The sequence below is a fragment of the Carcharhinus amblyrhynchos genome, chromosome 14, assembly GCF_965287045.1.
Source record: "Carcharhinus amblyrhynchos chromosome 14, sCarAmb.v2.hapA, whole genome shotgun sequence".
Taxonomy (NCBI): domain Eukaryota; kingdom Metazoa; phylum Chordata; class Chondrichthyes; order Carcharhiniformes; family Carcharhinidae; genus Carcharhinus; species Carcharhinus amblyrhynchos.
The window spans coordinates 71,563,196-71,583,699 of record NC_137337.1 but is presented as its reverse complement, the minus strand read 5'-3'; the positions used below and the strand labels follow the sequence as shown (position 1 = coordinate 71,583,699).

The 20,504-nt window shown below is 47.4% G+C and overlaps 1 protein-coding gene across 2 annotated transcripts in view; it reads left to right on the top strand.

Moving 5' to 3' along the window:
* The first annotated feature begins 869 nt into the window (after positions 1–869).
* Positions 870–20,504, top strand: part of smoc1 (SPARC related modular calcium binding 1) — a 203,566-nt gene continuing 183,931 nt past the window's right edge. For both annotated transcript variants that reach the window (XM_080203062.1, XM_080203061.1), the window contains exon 1: positions 870–1,141. In XM_080203062.1, the coding sequence (XP_080059188.1) occupies positions 1,046–1,141 (96 nt within the window). In that variant the 5' untranslated portion in view covers positions 870–1,045. The remainder of the gene's footprint in view (positions 1,142–20,504) is intronic.

Here is a 20,504-nt window from a genome sequence, read left to right as displayed (position 1 = left end):
CCTGCAAACGAGATCAACTTCTGGTTGCCAGACACAAAACATGTCAACAACTAGGCAAAAATATAATAAAGCGGGGTGAAACTTGCTTAGGGACGTTTTGCTCCTTCTCCTCTCCCCTCCTCACCCGGGGCATTTTCATCGAATATTGTTCCAAAGTCTCTTGACAGCGTGAAAGTAGTAAAACCTGAGGTGTGGGGTGGGGGGGGGGTTGCTTAATGTTTACCCCAAACGCCAAAGTTGGGGTAAAACGCCTAGATACACAGTTGTGTGGGTATAAAATGAGAAAGGGGGGGGGGTGGTGGAAAGACAGGAGAAAGTGGGGGGGGGGTGGAAGGACAGGAGAAAGTGGGGGGTGGAAGGAAGGAGGGGGGCTAGCAGTGGAAAAAAATATCTTGGAAAATCAAGGAATTGGGTGCAGCAATATTATTATGGGTCAAAATTTTCCTTTTTGGAAAGTCAGCAGCGTTTTCGGGAGATTTCTTTCTCTCTCTCTCCCTTCCACTGGTGGTTTTTTTTTGGGATACAAATTATTCTGGGCAATTACAAGGAAATCCCCGCCCTCCCGGCGTGGTCATTGGTTCTTTTTTAATTCTATTGTTGCCAGCCGCTCCAATGCACTGGCTGGGCTGGCCCTGTCACTCATCCGGAGTCTGGCATTGGGCCAAGATGCAGTTGCCTTTAACGGGAACCGCATGCACTCCCCCCCCCCCTCTTCTCTCGCTTGCGTTTTATTACCAGGAGCGGGGAGGGGAGGCACATTTAAGAGATTTCACTGCGGGGGGGTCGGGGGGGGGGGGAGGAGAGAGGGGGTGGGGGGGTGGAAGGAAGGAGGAGTGGGGGGGGGGGGTAGAAGAAAAGACCAGATGAGTGGTTGCTTAAACACATTTTTGGCGTGCTTAAAAAAGGGAGAAAGCTAGTCGCGAACACTGGCAAGCTCTGTTAGGTCCCCAACAAGGGATTCCTTGGGACTCTGATTGACAGAAGGACTTGTGTGAACTTTTATTTTTTGTTTTGCTTCTCTTTTTGTTTTTTTGGAAAAAAGAAAATGTTCAGGAAGCTTCCTCTTATCGTCCTCATACACTTTATTCCGCTGTATTCGGTTCTGCCAGGGTCCCATTCCCAGAGGTCGAGCGGACCAAGGGTAAGTGCGTCTCAACAACCCATCATCTGACAAGTCTTTCACCCCCAACTTTTTTTTAATTTGGGTCCAGCAAATGGTATTTAAATTTCACTTTTATTTCTTATTCCTCTCTCTCCCCCTCCCCTCTTTATTTTTGTTCTGTCTGGATGTTTTTATTTAGACCATGTAAACTCTCAGATTGCGGTCGGCTTCTTGTCGGTCTAATGACACCTGTTATTCGGCCACACACTCGCCCACACACTCACCCAAGGTGCAGAGGATCTGAAATGTTCCCCAGTATAGAGCGAGGGGAGGCAGCCAAATGTAGGGCTCACAGGAGGTTCAACCAGCTCGCTCAAGGGGAAAATAGTTGACAGACTTGATTCTAGAAGCTGTGTGTGTGTGTGTGTGTGTTGGTAACTTTAGACTGACTGTGTCCAAGTCTCACTTTGAAAGCTTCTGATTGCAAGATAGAGCAAGTCCCTGATATCCAGTGTATCAGAGCGATAAACACTTGCTTCCAAACTAACCGGGCCGTGGGGGCGAGGGAAGGGGATAAAACAGATCTAACCCCAGCAGAAAGTTCAGTCCCATACTAAATCCTTTAGGTATTTAAAACAACAATTAATTCTAGTCCTATTCTCCAAATGTATCCATGGCGGGGTGGGGGGGGGGGGCGGAATTTCTGCAAATGTATCACGGGAGAAGGGAAATATATCTGGAAATGTATCCCGGGAGGGGGATGTCTACCTGGGAATGTATCCGGGAAAGAGGGAATATATCTATTTATATACCGGGAGGGGGGGGGGCGCAATGTATCTGGAAATGTAAATCGAGATGGGGGAGGAAATATTTGGCAATGTATCCCAGGAAGGGGAGAAATGTATCTGGAAAAGTTTCCCGGGGGTGGGGGTGTAATATTTGGCAATGTATCCCGGGAGGGGGGAAATGTATCTGGAAAAGTATCGGGGGGGGTGTAATATTTGGTAATGTATCCCGGGAGGGGGGAAATGTATCTGGAAAAGTATGGGGGGGGGGTGTAATATTTGGTAATGTATCCCGGGAGGGGGGAATGTATCTGGAAAAGTATCCCGGGGAGGAGGGGGGGGAGAGTAGTATTTGGCAGTGTATCCCGGGAGGGGGGTGTATTTGGAAATGTATCCAGAGAGGGGGGAAATCTATCTGGAAATATATCCCGAATGGGGAGGGGTGTAATGTCTCTGGAGATGTATCCCGGGAGGGGGGAGATATATCTGGAAATATATCCCGGGAGAGGGGAGGGAATATTTGGAGATATATCCCGGGAGAGGGGAGCGGGGTATATTTGGAAATATATCCCGGGAGAGGGGAAGGGGAAACAGTAAAGTGAGATTGTGCGAATTTGACTTCAGCTGGCAATGAACGTCAACAAAGAAATTGCAGTCACTCTCACCATGGGATTTTTTTTTCGGCAGAGTTTGGATTTGATTGAAACCCGAAAATAAATGCACTCTTATCCTGCACCCCGGTCTCAGAAACATTATATCTGCTTTGAGGGTCAGTTTATTCCAGACTTGCTTTGGGAAATGACATTCCGACCGATTGGGAAGTGGACCCGGGAGAGAATGAGTGCAATTGACCAGATGTCAGTTTCAGTTTTGCTCTCGAAGTGTACAAGCAGCGCAGGTAGAAAAAAAAACCCTCCCCACTCCCTCTATACAAAACGGGCTTAAAACTTTTCCCCTTCCACATTGCCCGATTAAACTCCGCCGCTTCAGGCTCCCCTGGTTCCCGCATTCTTCAGTGAGTTTGCCCTTGGAAAGAGCTGGTTGTTTTTTCTCTCTCTCTCTCTCGCCCTAAGCAAAGGGAAAAGCCCTTAAACTGCGGCTGTGTGGAGAGACGGACTTCCCTCTGGTGTTTGTTTCAAACCTTACAGACAACAACAAAAGGGATGGAGTTGCTTCATCAGTTAAAGGTTATGAGGGCAGAATGGTTTAAGAGACATAAGTAATTTCTCAGAAGTACATTAGTCTCAAAAACACCCAGCCCGGGAATACAGCCCAGACTGATTCACATCCACGTTTTTTGCATTTTGAAATTAACACATAGTTTCAGGGACCTGACCTGAGATTTCCACCAGTGAAGTTTTCTGACTCCCGGAACCTAGCTTTGCTATGAAGGGATATTTTCCCATCTTAGCCTGGCACAGTGATTAGCACTGCTGCCTCACAGCACCAGGGTCCCTGGTTCGATTCCCGCCTGTGCGGAGTCTGCACGTTCTCCCCATGTCTGCGTGGGGTTTCCTCCGGGTGCTCTGGTCTTCTCCCACAGTCTGAAAGACGTGCTGGTTAGGTGCACTGGCCATGCTAAATTCTCCCTCAGTGTACCTGAAGAGGCACCGGAGTAAATTCATTGCAGTGTTAATTGCAAGCCTACTTGTGAGACTAATTAATAATCTTAAACGGCAGCCACAACAATAGCTGCCAGTTTGGACCAGAACGTTGTTCGCCCCTCGATGGCACAGTGGTTAGCACTGCTGCCTCACACCAACAGGGTTCCTGGCTTGGGTCACTGTCTGTGGGAAGTCTGCGTGTCCTCCCCATGTTTGCATGGGTTTCCTCCGGGTGCTCTGGTTTCCTTCCACAATCTAAAACATGTTCTGGTTAGATGCATTGGCCATGCTAACTTCTCCCTCAGTATGTCCGATTGGATGCCGGAGTGTGGTGACTAGAGGATTTTCACAGCAACTTCATTGCAGCGTTAATGTAAGCGTACTTGTGAAATTAATAATTTTTTTTTAAACAATGACAACCATAGTTTGAAACAACACCCCCTTCCTTTCTTGCATCTGTCATTGTCAAACTTAGTAAGAAGCCTCACAACACCAGGTTAAAATCCAATAGGTTTATTTGGAATCACGAGCTTTCAGAGTGCTGCTCCTTCATCAGATGTGTCACAAGTGCCCTGAAAGCTTATGATTCCAAATAAACCTGTTGGACTTTAATCTGGTGTTGTGAGACTTCTTGCTGTGCCCACCTCAGCCCAATGCCAGCATCTCCACCTCATTGTCAAACTTATCTTGTCTGATGGGTCAGATGTAAAAGGAGCACCTTCTCCGGTGCACTGCCTGTGTCTTTAAGAGGGAATAACCAGAGAGGGAGCGAGAGACCTGAGAGATTCCTCGCATCTCCTGGAGCTTAGTTCTGTGTTCTTGATAAGCATTAATCTGGCTTGGCTGTCACTGACCTTACCTCGCTCGCACCCATTTGAATGTCATTTCTCAACTGTTAAAGATGGACTTTGTCCTTTGGCCAGAAGTTGCAGCCTTTGCTGGATTTTGACTCCTGCCATCAGTTCTCCCAGCGGAGCCCAGATTTGCTGAGAGTTTCTGAGCTGTTTTGTTGCTATGCAGAACAGTATTAGAAACACAAGGTGGGTGTCATACCAGAGTTCCACAACCCTACACTGAGCTTTTTAAGATTACTTACAGCAAAACAATCCTCTCTTTTGGGTATCATAGAATCCAAGCAGTGCAGAAGGAGGCCATTTGACCTATCAAGTCTGCACTGACAACAATCCCCCCCTATCCCCGCAACCCCACATATTTACCCTGCTAATCCCCCTGACACTAAGGGACCAATTTGGCATTTTTGAATCTTTTGTATGCCACTGCTATAATTCAGCTTCTTTTAAAGCACATCATCATTCCTCCCCACCCATACTGTGGATCTGTTTTCACTTGTTTTAAAGTTTATTTATTAGTGTCACAAGTAGACTTATATTTAGCATTGCAAAGAAGCTACTGTGAAAATCCCCTAGTAGCCACACTCCTGTTTGGAGGGAGAATTTAGCACAGCCAATGCACCTAACCAGCACATCTTTTGGACTGTGGGAGGAAACTGGAGCACCTGGGGGAAACCCATGCAGACATGGGAAGAATGTGCAGACTCCACACAGACAGTGACCCAAACCGGGAATCGAACCCAGGTCCCTGGCGCTGTGAGGCAACAGTGCTAACCACTGTGTCACCGTGTCGCCCACAAATCTTGAGTTCTCTCTGCCGAATTAACCAGAGGTTAACTGTTTTCCGTGAAGTTTTATGAAACACAACGTGAATCAATACATTGGCCAATCATCTCAGCTCTAGGACATCAGAGCGAGCATTCCTGAGGGAATTGTCCTAAAGCAATCTTTATCAGCTGCTTCATCAGTGACCTTCCCTCCACCTCAAGGGGAGAAGTAGGGATGTTCACTGATTGTATAGTATTCCGTTCCATTTGTAATTGCTCAGGTAATGAAATAGTCTGTGCCTGAATGCAACAAGACCTGGACAACATTCAGGATTGGGCTAACAAGTGGTGAGTAACTTAGTGCTACATGAATGCTGAACAAGGACATTCTCCAACAATAAAGGATAGAACCATCTCCCTAACAACATTACCATTGCTGAATCTCCCCCGCATCACCACCCTGCACTTCACCCTTGACAGGATACCTAACAAGGTTAGTCACACAATCACTGTGGCTACAGGACCAGGTCAGAGGCCGGTGGCTAGTTACTCTCTCCTTGACTCCGCAAAGCCCTTTCGCCATCTCCAAGTGAGGAGTGTGATGGAATACTCTCCACCTGCCTGGGTGAGTGCAGCTCCAAAAGCATTCAAGAAAGTTGACGGCACCCGGGACAAAGCAGCCCCAAATCCACCACTGTAGACAGTCGCTCCCTTCTCCACCAGCACACAGTGGCAGCAGCGTGTACCATCCACAAGGTGCACTGCAGCAACACCCCTTTTCAATCCCATGATCACTGCCATTTAGGGCAGCATAAGAATATTACCATCCTGATTTGGAGCGAAATCACTATATATGGAATCATAGAATTCCTACAGTGCAGAAGGAGCCCATCAATTCTGCACTGGTTCTCTGACAGAGTGTCTTATCCTACCCCCATAACCCCACACATTTCCTATGGCCAATCCACCTAACCTACACATCTTTGAACACCAAGAGGCAATTTACCATGGCCAATCCACCTAACCTAGACATCTTTGAACACTAAGGGGCAATATACCATGGCCAATCCACCGAACCTACGCATCTTTGGACAATAAGTGACCATATACCATGGCCAATCCACCTAACCTACGCATCTTTGGACAATAAGGGAAAATTTACCATGGCAAATCCCTCTAACCTGCACATCTTTGGACAATAAGGGAAAATTTACCATGACCAATCCACCTGACCTGCACATCTTTGGACTGTGGGAGGAACTGGAGCACACTGAGGAAACCCATGCAGACATGGGGAGAAGGTGCAAATTCCACACAGACAGTCACCCAAGCCAAGAATCGAATCCAGGTCCCTGGTGCTGTAAGGCAGCAGTGCTAACCACTGTACCACTGTACTTTGTTCCCTCATTGTTCTGTCAAAACCTAAGAACTCCCTTCCTAACAGCACTATGGGTGCACCTACACCTCATAGTTTGCGGCAAAGAAGACAGCTGCCCAACACCTTTCCAAGAATATTTAGGGATGGGTAATAAATACTAGTGTTGTCAGTGACACATCGGATGAATGAATGGTAAATAAAATATTCAGTTGCTACTTGAAAATCAATGGAAAATATATCTGTAACATTTTTTAATAGGCAGTGTTCATGATCATTCTCTGATATTTTTACAAACAGGCGTATGAATTAGGAATAGGAGTAGACCACTCGGTCCCTCAAGCCTGTTCTGCCATGCAATAAGATCATGCTTGATGTGATTGTAACCTGAATTCCACCTACCCATGATAACCTTTTACCCACTTACTTGTCAACCTTAAAAATATCAAAAGGCGCAGCTCCCACTACCTTTTGAGACAATGGGTGAAATTTTACCGGTACGTGCACCCGAGGTTCGTAGGATCCCGCCCGAGGCCAACAGAGAATGCCATTCTGCCAGCCTCGCCCACCCTAGGAATCAGGGTGGGCGTGCCAGTAAAATTCCGGGCAGAGAGTTCTAAAGACTCAGAACACTCCTCATATCTGCCCTAAATGGGCGACTCCTTATTTTTGAGTAGTCACCCTTCGTGCTAGATTCTCCCACCAGAGGAAACAGCGGGTCGGATTCTCTGACCTCGCTCGCAGCTGGGATTCTCCAGTCCCGCCGCAGCGAACAGAAATGCGGCTGAGCGCCAAATTCTCCATCCTCGCTGGCAACGGCAGCAGGGCGTGAAAGGTAGGAGAATTCTGTCCATCCTCACTATCTCTGCCCTGTCAGGACCCCTCAGGATTTTTACATAGCTTTCACATATTTTCTTTATGGCGAAAGATTTTTTTAGAGTAACTTTTTCAAAATTGACATTTCATTTGGCTTGTCTAGACTGTAACAAAAACAGTCATCACTGGCATCCCCACTGGAGCTATGTCAGAGTTAAATGTCAGATGATGGTGTACATGTGATGTTAATGTGGGAATCCTTTTAGTTAGTTGTGCTGTTTAAGCTGCAGTGCAGCAAGGATTTTATCCTTTTTAAACAATAACGCACCTTAATGCGAAAATTGTTTTGTTCAGGATAAACTTGGGCAGCATGGTGGCACAGAGGTTAGCTCTGCTGCCTCACAGCGCCAGGGACCCGAGTTCAATTCTGGCCTTGGGTGACTGTCCGTGTGTAGTCTGCACATTCTCCCAGTGTCTGCGTGGGTTTCCTCCCACAGTCCGAAAGACATTAGGTTGATTAGCCTTGGTAAATTGCCCCTTTGTGTCAGGAAGTTAGTGGGGTTGACAGGTAGGGTTATGAGGATGGGTAGTCGGTGCAGACTCGATGGGCCAAATGGCCTCCTTCTGGAACGTAGGGATTCTAAATGGAAGGCAGTTAGGGATAGGCAATAAATGCTCGGCCCTTTGATTCTATTGGATGAAACTAAACCAATTGCCCCATCGATTGGTGCTGTATGGCCTTTTTGTCAACTTATATCTTCTGAGACAAACCTTTCGACTTTTGGGCGCGTGAGTCTGTCCTGAATATTAACAGTTCCTTCGTGTGTTACAGCCGCCAAGAGATATAATGGGATTTATTGAGGAAATAAGCTGCAATGAGATTGTAGTGATTGTTATCACAGGCTGCAAACTCACTGGAGCGTAAAACATCGAAAGGATCAACTCTAGCACTTAGTGGAAGGAGTTAAGAAAGAACAGTGCACAAAAATCGTATTTCTTGACATGAAATACAAGGCCTCCAGGAAGTTAATACTTTTTCCATATTAAAATTAGAAACGAGAAATTCCAAGGGGAATCAGTGGCTAGCAGGTTAAAAATGACATGGATTCTTTAAAGCGGGAACTTGCCTGAATAATGTGTTACTTCCAGTAATTATAAGAGAGATCTGGAAGATTATGTGGCGCTCCTGTCAGTTTCCCCTGGTTTCTGGTCTCTTTACTCAGCTCCTTTTCAGTTGCGGAAGAGTTGTGGAGAATTAAGCCGGAATCTTAAGAGAAAAGCAGACACAACAGAACACCCACTTTTTAAAACGTCCTTCACAGCTCTGCTAGTACACAAGTGGTGGGATCCTCTCTAATTCGTTCAGAATCTTACCGGAAGGACAGGGGTGTAGGCATTTAAATTTTCAGTGCAGCTGGCCCGAGTGTGAAATTTTGCCCAGCCCATCATGCCCGCCACACCCTCCCGCCCACCCCCCATGCACGCACGCAATGGAAGAGATCGTGAGAAAGGTAGATCCCACAAAAACTTTGTATTAAAAAGCTCAGCCTATGCATTCGAATGAGTGGTGAGACTATGGGCCCTGTTACCTCCTGGGGTGTTTAAGGTCATAATCTGGAGGAAATCTGGAGTGGCAGGGGTGGCACAGTGGTCAGCACTGCTGCCTCGCAGCGCCAGGGACCCAGGTTCAATTCCGGCCTCGGGTCACTGTCTGTGTGGAGTCTGCACATTCTCCCTGTGTCTGCGGGTTTCCTTTGGGTGCTCCGGTTACCTCCCACACTCCAAAGACGTGCGGATTTGTCCATGCTAAATTGCCCCTTGGTGTCAGGGAGACTAGCTAGGGTAAATGCATGGGGTAATGGGGATTGGGCCTGGGTGAGATTGTGGTTGGTGCAGACTCGATGGGCTGAATGTCCTCCTCCTGCACTGCAAGTTTTCTATGATTCTATGAAACTAGAGGCAATGGTTGTATCACTAGATTATTAATCTAGAAACTCAGCTAATGTTCCGGGGACCCGGGTTCGAATCCCGCCACGGCAGATGGTGGAATTTGAATTCAATAATAAATAAGTGGAATTAAGAATCTACTGATGACCATGAAACCATTGCCAATTGTCGGAAAAGCCCATCTGGTTCACTAATGTCCTTTAGGGAAGGAAATCTGCCGTCCTCACCTGGTATGGCCTATATGTGACTCCAGAGCCACAGCAAGGCTTGACTTTCAACTGCCCTTGGACAACATGGGTAATAAATGCTGGCTCAGCCAGTGACACCCATGTCCCATGAATGAATAAAAAAAAGTAGATGAAGAAAAAAGAGAGGGCATATTGAAAGTATGAGATGCAATAAGGGTGTATGTGCTACATAAACATTATCATCCGACTCAAGAACAGCTTCTTCCCTGCTGCCGTCAACTTTTGAATGGACTTACCTTGCATTAAGTTGATTTTCGTCTACACCCTAGCTATGACTGTAACACTATATTCTGCACTCTCTCCTTTCCTTCTCTATGAATGATATGAATGCTTTGTCTGTATAGCACGCAAGAAACTATACTTTTTACTGTATGCTAATACATATGGCAATAATAAATCAAATCAAATGATAGGACATTCCCATTCCAGAGACCAATCTAGTGAGCCTTCATTATACCGCCTCCAAGACAGGTATATCCTACCTTAAATATGGAGATTAAAAGTATGCACAGTACTGGTGTGGCCTCACCAAATTTCTGTACAATCGGAGCAAGACTTCATTTGTCTATGCTTTCCCTCGCAATAAAGGTCAGTGTACCATTTGTCTTCCTAACTGCTTGCTGCACCTGCACGCTAACTTACCCTGCATAACCCCCCCCAAGTCTCTCTCAACATCGTACAGTTTCAGGATAAGAGGTTGGCTATTTGGAACCGGAATGAGGAGAAATTTCGAGTTGTGGACCTTTGGACTTGTCCATCACAAAATGCCCAACCAATGAATACATTGAAGATTGAGATTGATAGACCCTGGAGTGGATCTTGGATAGACCTTGTCAGGGAATCAGTAGATACAGAGAATGGGCAGGAAAGTGTGGATGAGATCGAATATCAGCCATGACTGACTGGTCTACAGCTCCTATTTTGTATGTTTTAATGTTCTTATTACTTGGTGGTTATAGAGCACCAGTTGCGCAATATTGCTGCCCAAAGATGTAAAGGGTAGGTGGGCTGGCCATGCTAAATTGCCCCTTTGTGTACCATTTGTCTTCCTAACTGCTTGCTGTACCTGCATGCTAACTTACCCTGCATACCCCCCAAATGTAAATTAGGGGGATTAGTGGGGTAAATGCGCGGGATTAAGGGAATGGGGCAGTGGAGTGGTTGGTTGGTGGTGGGCCAGGATAAGATGGATAGCCAGTGCCAACTCGATGGGCCAAATGGCCTCCTGCTGCACTGTCAGAGTTCAGCGATTCTATTATTCTTCTGTCAGTGTTGGACACGTGATCTTTTTGCCATCATTTCTGCAGCGCTACCAATACATACAAGGATCACGTCAGTTTTAAGACGAATAATAAGGCCAGCTTGCATTTACCAAGGCACGGCGGCACAGTGGTTAGCACTGCTGCCTCACATCACCAGTGACCTGGGTTCAATTCCTGGCTTGGGTCACTGTCTGTGTGGAGTCTGCACGTTCTCTCCATGTCTGCTCTGGTTTCCTCTCACAGTCTGAAAAACATGCTGGTTAGGGTGCATTGGCCATGCTAAACCCTCCTTCAGTTTAAGGTTTTTTATTTATTAGTCACAAGTAAGGCTTACATTAACACTGCAATGAAATTACTGTGAAATTCCCCTCAGTGTACCCGAACAGAGTGTGGCGACTAGGGGATCGTCACAGTAACTTCAGTCCAAAGATCTGCAGGTTAGGTGGATTGGCCGTGCTAAATTGTCCCGAGCGTCAGGGGGATTAGCAGGGTAAATATGTGGAGTTACAGGAATCGGGCCTGGGTAGGAACGTGGACTCGAATGGCCTCCTTCTGGGTTTCTATGACTGCAGTGTTAATGTAAGCCCACCTGTGACACTAATAAATAAACATTAAACTTTGTGACAAGTGATGTGGTTTAGGTGACGTTAAGCAGGTAGAACACATTGCTCTTTTAATCCATGTGTTGGGGGCTATGTGAGTGGGATTATTCTGCCTCGGTTAAACCAGATTTGTGTTGGTGGCTTAAGAATAACTGGGATAGTTGTATCATTGCAACCTGAAGTGAGAGTGGATTAATACGATGTGAGCAGTTGCAGCAAGATAAGGTTGAATGACATTGTGTGTTGTTGGAGAGTAATGATCAGTGGTCGCATGCTAACCTCTGGATCGTGAGTCCAAGCCATACTTCAGAGACTTGAGCACATAATCTGACACTTCAGTGCAGTACTGAGGGAGTCAGCCCTGTTAGATATGTCACCATAGAATCCCTACAGTGCAGAAGGAGGCCATTCAGCCCATCGAGTCTGCGCCGACCACAATCCCACCCAGGCTCTATTCCCGTATTTACCGTGCTAATCCCCTGACACTAGGGTCAATTTAGCATGGCCAATCAACCTAACCCGCACGTCTCTGGGGTGTGGGTGGAAAGCCACGCAGACATGGGGGGAATGTGCAAACTCCGCACAGACAGTGACTCAAGCCGGGAGCCGAACTCGGGACCCTGACGCTGTGAATCAGCAGTGCTAACCACTGTGTCATCGTGCCTTTTGGATGAGACAGTGCTGTTTCTCGGATCTTACCGTGTGTACATTGGCTGTTGCTAAATTGACCCTTCGTGTCAGGGGAATTAGCAGGGTAAATATGTGAGGTTATGGGGATAGGGACTGGGTGAGATTGTTGTCAGTGTGGACTTGATAGGCTGAATGCACTGTAGGGATTCTATAAAAGATGCTATACAAATACAATTTCTTTTAATCTATTGAATCTTCTGTATGAATAACAAAAGAACAACGGCTGCACGGTGGCACAATGGTTAGCACTGCTGCCTCTCAGCGCTAGGGACCCAGGTTCAATTCTGGCCTTGGGTCACTGTGTGGAGTTTGCACGTTCTCCCGGTGCCTGCGTGGGTTTTCTCCGCTTGCTCCGATTTCCTCTCCCAGTGTAAAGATTCCTCTGGTTCTCTGATCATTAAATCATAGAAATCCGTACAGTGCAGATTAGGTGGATTGACCATGTTAAGTTGTCTGTTAGTGCCCCATAATGTGTTAGTTAGGGGAAAATACTTAGATACGGGGGATAGGGTCTGGGCAGAATGCTCTTCTTGGAGAGTTGGTGCAGATTCAATGGGCTGAATGGTCTCCTTCAGCACTGTAGGGATTCTATGATTTCATGGGCAGAGTTTTCTTGTCCCACCCACCACAGGAGTTGTAGCAGGCGTTGGTTGGGGGTGGGGGGGGACATGCCAAAGTCCGTTGACCTCAGGTGGGATTTTCCAGACTTGTGGAAAATCATAGCCCTACGAATTTGCTGCAGTCTGGAATTATCACTGGAATTGTTGGAGAATAGAATCACTGCTGACACTGTGTGGTAATCCTGACTGTCTAAGGGGTTGAATCATAGAAATCCTACAGTGCAGAAAGAGGCCATTCGGCCCATCGAGTCTGCACCAACCACAAGTTAGTCAAAACGATTGTTGAGGCAGACAATAGAGAGTTGGCCACTAAAGTCAACCTGTATCAGAATTGGGGGTGAGTCAATGCTCTCACTCTTCCATTATCTTCCATCCTGTAGGTTATATATTCACAGGTCAGCATTTTGAGAGCAATTTTTGGACTGTGGGAGGAAGCCACTTTTCCTTCCTGCCCTTGTTCTTTTGTCATTTGTACAGGAGATTCAGTAGATTGAAAGAAATAAAGAACTTGCATTTGTGTAGCGCCCTTTATAGAATCTTAGATTCCCTACAGCGTAGAAGGAGGCCAGATGAGCACAATCCTACCCAGACCCTATCCCCATAATCTAACCTTTGCGATTGCAACTGTACACAGTGCAGCTCGAAGTGAAGTGTGGAGATGCCGGTGTTGGACTGGGGTGGGCACTGTAAGAAGTCTCACAACGCCAGGTTAAATAAAGTCCAACGGGTTTATTTGGTATCACGAGCTTTCGGAGTGCCGCTCCTTCATCAGGTGAGTGAAAAAGGAGCAGCGCTATTGCAAAAGCTCGTGACTTGAACCTGGTGTTGGAGTAGGAATCCTGTATTGCCTGAGGGGCACAGTGCTGTTCTGTGCAGCAGGCAAAGGGTTTCTGTGGAGGCGGTGTGTTGACAGCGAGAGCTTCTGTTGGACTCGCGCACTTAATATTTACTTCGCGTCAAGCCTATTTACTTCTGAAAGACTGTATATTTGGCTCAGTCCTCTTTGTTTGTTTGCAGGGATTAGTGGACATATAATATACTGGGAAAATGACCCAAGTTGCTCTCTGTGTTTCTTGAGTGAGTCGTAGTGCGACGTAACAGTGCAAAATCTCTGGTTGGTTGAACTACTCGGACTGTTTGCGAAACAGGTTCCGCATCAGTGTTGTTGCTTTTATGAAATCCTCCCGTGAACTGTTGACACTTTGTGCTGACTCCTCTCCGTCTTATCCCGTTGGATTCTCCCGGCTTGTCCCCACTTCGGCATGACGTGACCCATCCCCGGCTGAGACGTTCCGTTCCGGGCGCCATGCAATGGGAAGTTTCGGGGTCAGTCTCGGGACACGGCGGGGGGATGAGGGGGTGGGGATGGTTCTGGTGATGAAATTCTGGCTCAGCCCTGTGCGGGGGCAGTGAGCCAGGGCAGGACACACACACACACAGCCCCGAATGCCATCACTGCCAACCTTGGGTGCTGTAAGCCCAGGACGACACTGTGGAAGGGAAATGTTGGGTGAGGGTTGAGGGGGAGGGGGTAGGGTCACTGGAGTTTAAGCACAGATCAGGGGGAGCTAGTCAAAATGATTGAAATGGCCACTGATTGTACATCAGCCTTGAGGTGGGATTCTCCCCGTTTTATTAGAACTACGAATTATTTTATTAAAGAACCGAGAGCAAGGCTGATCTTTAATGTTTCCACTTTCTGAAAGGCTTTTATTTCACTCGAAAGCCAATATCACAGAGTTCCTACGGTGCAGAAGGAGGCTATTCGGCCCATCGAGTCTGCACTGACCACCCAGGCCCTATCCCTATGCATTTACCCTAGTTAACCCCCCAACACTAAGAGTCAGTTTAGCAAGGCCTATCCGCCTAACCTGGACATCTTCAGAATTTAGGAGGAAACTGGAGTACCCGGAGGAAACCCACGCAGACACAGGGAGAATGTGCAAACTCCGCACGGAGCTGGGAATCGAAACCAGGTCCCTGTTGCTGTGAGGCAGCAGTGCTAACCACTGTGCCACCGTGCTGCCCACAGATAGATGTTATAAGTCACAGGAACCACACACGGCGCAGTGGCTGAATGAATGTTCGCACTATCGATTGAGGAGACGGTGAAAGGATCACGGCTCAGACATTATTACCTGGTGGCCGGACCTGAGGCTGTTTAACACAGTCAGACTCTGTGGGGATCGCTGTAATCTCACTTGCCTATTGGCAAGATGATGGCGTTGGGTACCTCACTAATTTTACACACTTACTGACTGCCACCAGTGGGGAATAATACCGGGCAGCACGGTGGCACAGTGGCTAGCACTGCCAGCTCACAACGCCAGGGTCCCTGGTTCGATTCCCGGCTTGGGTCACCGTCTGTGCGGAGTCTGCATGTTCTCCCCGTGTCTGCATGGGTTTCCCCCCAGTGCTCTGGTGTCCTCCCACAGTCCAAAGATGTATGGGTTAGGTGGATTGGTCAAGCTAAATTGCCTCTTAGTGTCAGGGGGACGAGCTAGGGTCAATGCATGGGGTTATGGGGATGGGATTGTGGGCAGTGCAGACTTGATGGGCTGAATGGCCTCCTTCTGCACTGTAGGATTCCATAATAAAACTGCTTTCCATTTGATTCAAATTACCCCTCGCACTGCTCTACCTCCAATCCATACCATCTATTCCAAAAGGAGCTAGTGATGTAGCGGTAGATGTAGCAGCCCAGGCTAATGCTTTGGGTGTGGTGGGGAGGTGAGTTCAAATCCCACTATAGCAGCTAAATTCAGTTAGTGGATCTAGGTGGGAATTCTCTGGCCAGTGGGATTTTCCGGTCCTGCTGCAGTGAACGGAGATTTGGCTGGACGCCGGACGCTCCGTCCCCATTCGCAGAGGCGGCAGGGTGTGAACGGCTGGAGAATTCCAGCCCTTGGCTGTGAAATAGCTTGGCCTGAGTTTTACACCTCCCCGCTGGGGGTTTCGGGGAGGTGATGTGTGAATTTGAACAAATGGAGTCCCTAACTTTGCAGCAGTTTTGTAGTGGGGAAAACAAGGCCTTGGCATCCTTGGACAGTCCTTTATTACTGGACACTTAAGGGTTGTTTCTGACCCAGCCTCATCTTTAGGCCGGTGGAATGATTTACCTGGTGTAGGGGGAGAGTCTAAAAATGAACGTGCTTTGGCCTTGGGTGGGGCACCTGACCGCTGTCCTGGTCCCCCCCACGCTGACACTATAGTTAAGAAAGCCCACCAACGCCTCTACTTTCTCAGAAGGCTAAGGAAATTTGGCACATCTGCTTCAACTCTCGCCAACTTTTACAGATGCACCATAGAAAACATTCTTTCTGGTTGTATCACAGCTTGATATGGCTCTGCCTAAAACCGCAAGGAACTACAAAGGGTTGTGAATGTGGCCCAATCCATCATGCAAACCAGCCTCCCATCCACAGACTCTGTATTCACTTCCTGCTGCCTCGGGAAAGCTTAAGGGCCCCACATACCCCGGACGTTCTCTCTTCCACCTTCTTCCGTTGGGAAAGAGATACAGAAGTCTGACGTCACGTACCAACCGACTCAAGGACAGCTTCTTCCCTGTTGCTGTCGGACATTTGAATGGGCCGACCTTATATTAAATTGATCTTTCTCTGCTATGACTGTGACACTATATTCCGCACCTTCTCGTTTCCTTCTCCCCTATGTACTCTATGAACGGTATGCTTTGACGGCGTAGCGCAGAAGAAACGATACTTTTCCCTGTATCATAATGCATGTGATAATAATCAAATCAAATTAAATCAGAAGTCCCCTTCTGACATTTGGGGTCCTGCCAAAAATTCAACGGCTGCTGTACCCCCACCTTGCCCACACACACCCCCATCTCTTCACCCCTCTGGGCCTTCCCTATACTCTCCATCCTAAAACTCCAAAATCTTACCCTCCCGTCCAGACCCAGGACTCTCCCTGAGCTTCCTCTGGTGTGGACTTCACCTTTTGTTGCTGCAGGGGTTGGAGAGCTAGTGGCCAACCAAAGTGGCCGGCAGCTCTCTAAGGCGGGCCTTCCTCCCGAGGTGGACGTCCTGCCTGCAGCTCATCAATGCTCATCAGTGTGTGAAATGGTGGCGGGGCAGTTAGAGTTGGGGAGGGTTGTGTGCCCCTTTTGATGGTGGGATGGGAGATCCCATCATCCGGGAAATTTAGGGCTCAGTAACGATGACGTGCCAGCTATCTCTGATTATTGTAACTGGTGGTGAGCTCATAAACAGGGGGAGGTGATGGCCTAATAGCATAATGGCTAGATTATTAATCCAGAAACTCAGCAAATGTCTGAATCCTGCCATTACAAATGGTGGAATTTGAATTCAATCTGGAATTAAGAACCTACTGATGACCATGAAACCATTATTGATTGTTGGAAAGATCCATCTGGTTCACTAATGTCCTTTCGGAACGTGAATCTGCCGTCCTTACCTGGTCTGGCTTACAAGTTGACAATAATTGTTGCCCTCTGCAATGGCCTACCAAGCCACTTAGGGCAATTAGGGATGGGCAACAAACTCTGGTCTTGTCAGTGATGCCTGCATCTCATGAAAGAATGAACAAAGAACAATACATGATATGGAGATGCTGGCATTGGACTGGGGTAAACTCAGTAAAAAGTCTCACAACACTAGGTTAAAGTCCAACAGGGTTACTTGGAATCACGAACTTTTGGAGGTCAGGGAGAGTCATCTTTTATTTATTTGTCACAAGTAGGCTTGCATTAACACTGCAATGAAGTTACTGTGAAAATCCCCTAGTTGCCACACTCTTGGCACCTGTCTGGCTACACTGAGGGGGAATTTAGCATAGCCAGTGCACCTAACCAGCATGTCTTTTGGAGCGTGGGAGGAAACCGGAGCACCCGAAGGAAACCCACGCAGGCATGGGGAGAATGTGCAGATTCTGCACAGATAGTGACCTGTGCTGGGAATCGAACCCTGGCGCTGTGAGACAGCAGTTCTAATCACAGTGCCACTGTGTCGCCTGAAGGATCAGTGCTCCGAAAGCTCATGATTGCAAATAAACCTGTTGGGCTTTAACCTGATGTTGTGTGACTTCCTACAAAGAAATATACACAGACTCTTCGGCCCATCAAAGCCAGCCCTGATACATGGCTTCTATCCCTCTGAAGGGAAATAAAAGAAGTGAAAGGCTGAGAAAATAAGTGACTCTTAGAAAACATTTTTATTGTTGCTATTATTGCCCAGAGAGACCAAACCCCTTCTGATATAACATTAACGAGTGGTTAGAACGTCCTTTCCGTGTACGTCTGAGCAAACGCCCAAAGCACTGGTTTTGATTCCTCTACATTAACGGGACAGTCCCCTGCATTCCCGTGACAAAATCTTTGGCAGCTATAGTCCATTAAACTGGAAGAAAGAAAACAAGCTTTGCAAACATGAACAGGAAGTGTCAGCAATGCCATGCCTTCAATTATAGCACGTCATCCCAGGCATAAAAGAAACAGGGACGGAGTGAGATTAAATCCCTAAATCGCTATCAGTTTATACCCTTCAAGTTCATTAAAAATAAGACATTTTCTCATTTCACTCCTGAAAGCTTTCGCTGGGTGTGGGGAGCCAGCTGGTATCTTGCTGAAGTAAATATTCTCTTTAATAAACAAACTTAGCACAAGTTACTATTCTTCTTGTGCTAAATTAAGTTTATTTATTCATGTCACAAGCAGGCTTACATTAACACTGCAGTGAAGTTCCTATGAAAATCCCCTAGTTGCCACACTCTGGCGCCTGTTCGGGTACGCTGAGGGAGAATTTAGCACGGCCAATGCACCCTAACCAGCACGTCTTTCGGACAGTGGGAGGAAACCGAAGCACCTGGAGGAAACCCACGCAGACACGGGGAGAATGTGCAAACTCTGCACAGACAGTGACCCAAGCCAGGAGTTGAACCTGGGTCCCTGGTGCTGTGAGGCTGCAGTGCTAAACAGCGTGCCACCCTATTGCTCAGGCACTCTGCTTGCTAGCTTATTCAGTGAAAAAGGCAAATGGTATGCTGGCCTTCAGAGCGAGAAGATTCGGGTACAGGCGCAGAGGTGTCTTGATGCCTTGGTAACGACGCACTTGGAATATTGTGTGCAGTTTTGGTCTCCCTGTCTGAGGAAGGATGTCCCTGTTCCAGAGGGAGTGCAGAGAAGGTTTACCAGGCTGATTCCTGGGATGGCGCGGCTGATGTCTGAGGAGACATTGAGTCGGTTAGGATTGTATTCTCTGGAGTTCAGACGAATGAGGAGGGACCTCATATAGACCTATAAATTACTTGAAAGGTCTAGATGGGATAGATGCAAGAAGGAAGTCCTCAACGGTGGTGAAGTTCAAAACCAGGGATCACAGTCCGAGAATACAGGGTAGGCCGTTTAGGTCAGAGATGAGGAGAAATTTCTTCACCCAGAGAGTGGCCATCGCTGTGGAATTTGGTGCCACAGAAAGTAGTTGAGCCCAAAACATTGTGGCTGGGATTTCCTGGCCGTTCACACTGGTCGGATTCTCTGGTCCTGCCAGCACCATATCCCTCCGTGGGTTTCCCACTGGCATGGGTAATATCAATGGGAATTCTCATTGACAGCGGCGGGACTGGAGAATCCCACCGCCAGCAAACAATGCTCCACCTCCCGCCAGTGGCAAACATGTGGCTGGGAGGCCAGAGAATCTCACCCCAGTCGGTTTTCAAGGAGCAGTTAGACACCGTGAGAAGTCTCACAACGCCAGGTTAAAGTCAGGTGACTCACCTGATGAAGGAGCAGTGCCCCGAAAGCTCGTGATTCCAGATGAACTTCTTGGACTTTAACCTGGTGTTGTAAGAATTCTTACCACCCCAGTCCAACGCTGGCATCTCTTCATCACAGTTAGATATAGCTGTTGAGGTGAAGGGGATCAAAGGATATGGGAGGAAGGTGGAATCAAACTATTGAGTTGGAGGGTCAGAAATGATCATGATGAATGGTGGAACAGGCTTGGAGGGCTGAATGGCCTCCTATTTCTATCTTTCTATGTTTTGTTCGGCTATTTGACATTGGCAGGCGTTTGGGCAAACAGGATGTTAGAGTTACTGAAGGATCAATGGAGCTCCATCTTCACCTATTGTAGGGCATCTGCCTACAAGGGAGATTAGATAGTCACCAGCAGTTGGACTGTCCATTTCCTTTTGCCCAAGTTCACTATTGATCTGACTGAACCCCTTTGCGTTAATCTCCAACCAGCAACCCAAACTGGAACCATCCTGTTCCGTCCAGCATCACACCTTCACCCACCTTTACCTGCTGAGCCATTTGCAGATCTTTAATAAAAGGATTAAACAGTTAATATAAACACATCATGCAATTTTCTTTCCTCTGTTAAGAAAGAAGCCACATTTAATGACTTCAGTCAGGCCGTTGAAGTCGGCTTATTGGAGTATGAATTCCCTAATTGAGGATCGCAAAAAGATGGCCCTGATTAAGAATCTAATTGATGGGCCAAACAGGGAGTCTTTTCCTTGTATTTAACCGGGAGTGTCAGTTCCTCTGGCACTCCATGAGGGTAGACTGCTGACTGCGAGCACTCTGTGTACTGCTGTTGGAATTGTAAATAAAAGGATTCTGGTGAAGCGACTTCTGCCTCCGAAGGCTTATTTCATCACATATATTCACACACAGGGCCCTGTCCTTTGCAGACAGATGGGGCAGATCCACACATTGCACCTGTTCCCAGACCACACCTGGAGTATTGTGTGCAGTTTTGCTGTCCTTGGGCTGAATTTTCCTGTCTCACCCACCACGGGATTTGTAGCGGGAGTTGGGGGACAATCATGCAAAGGTCCGTTGG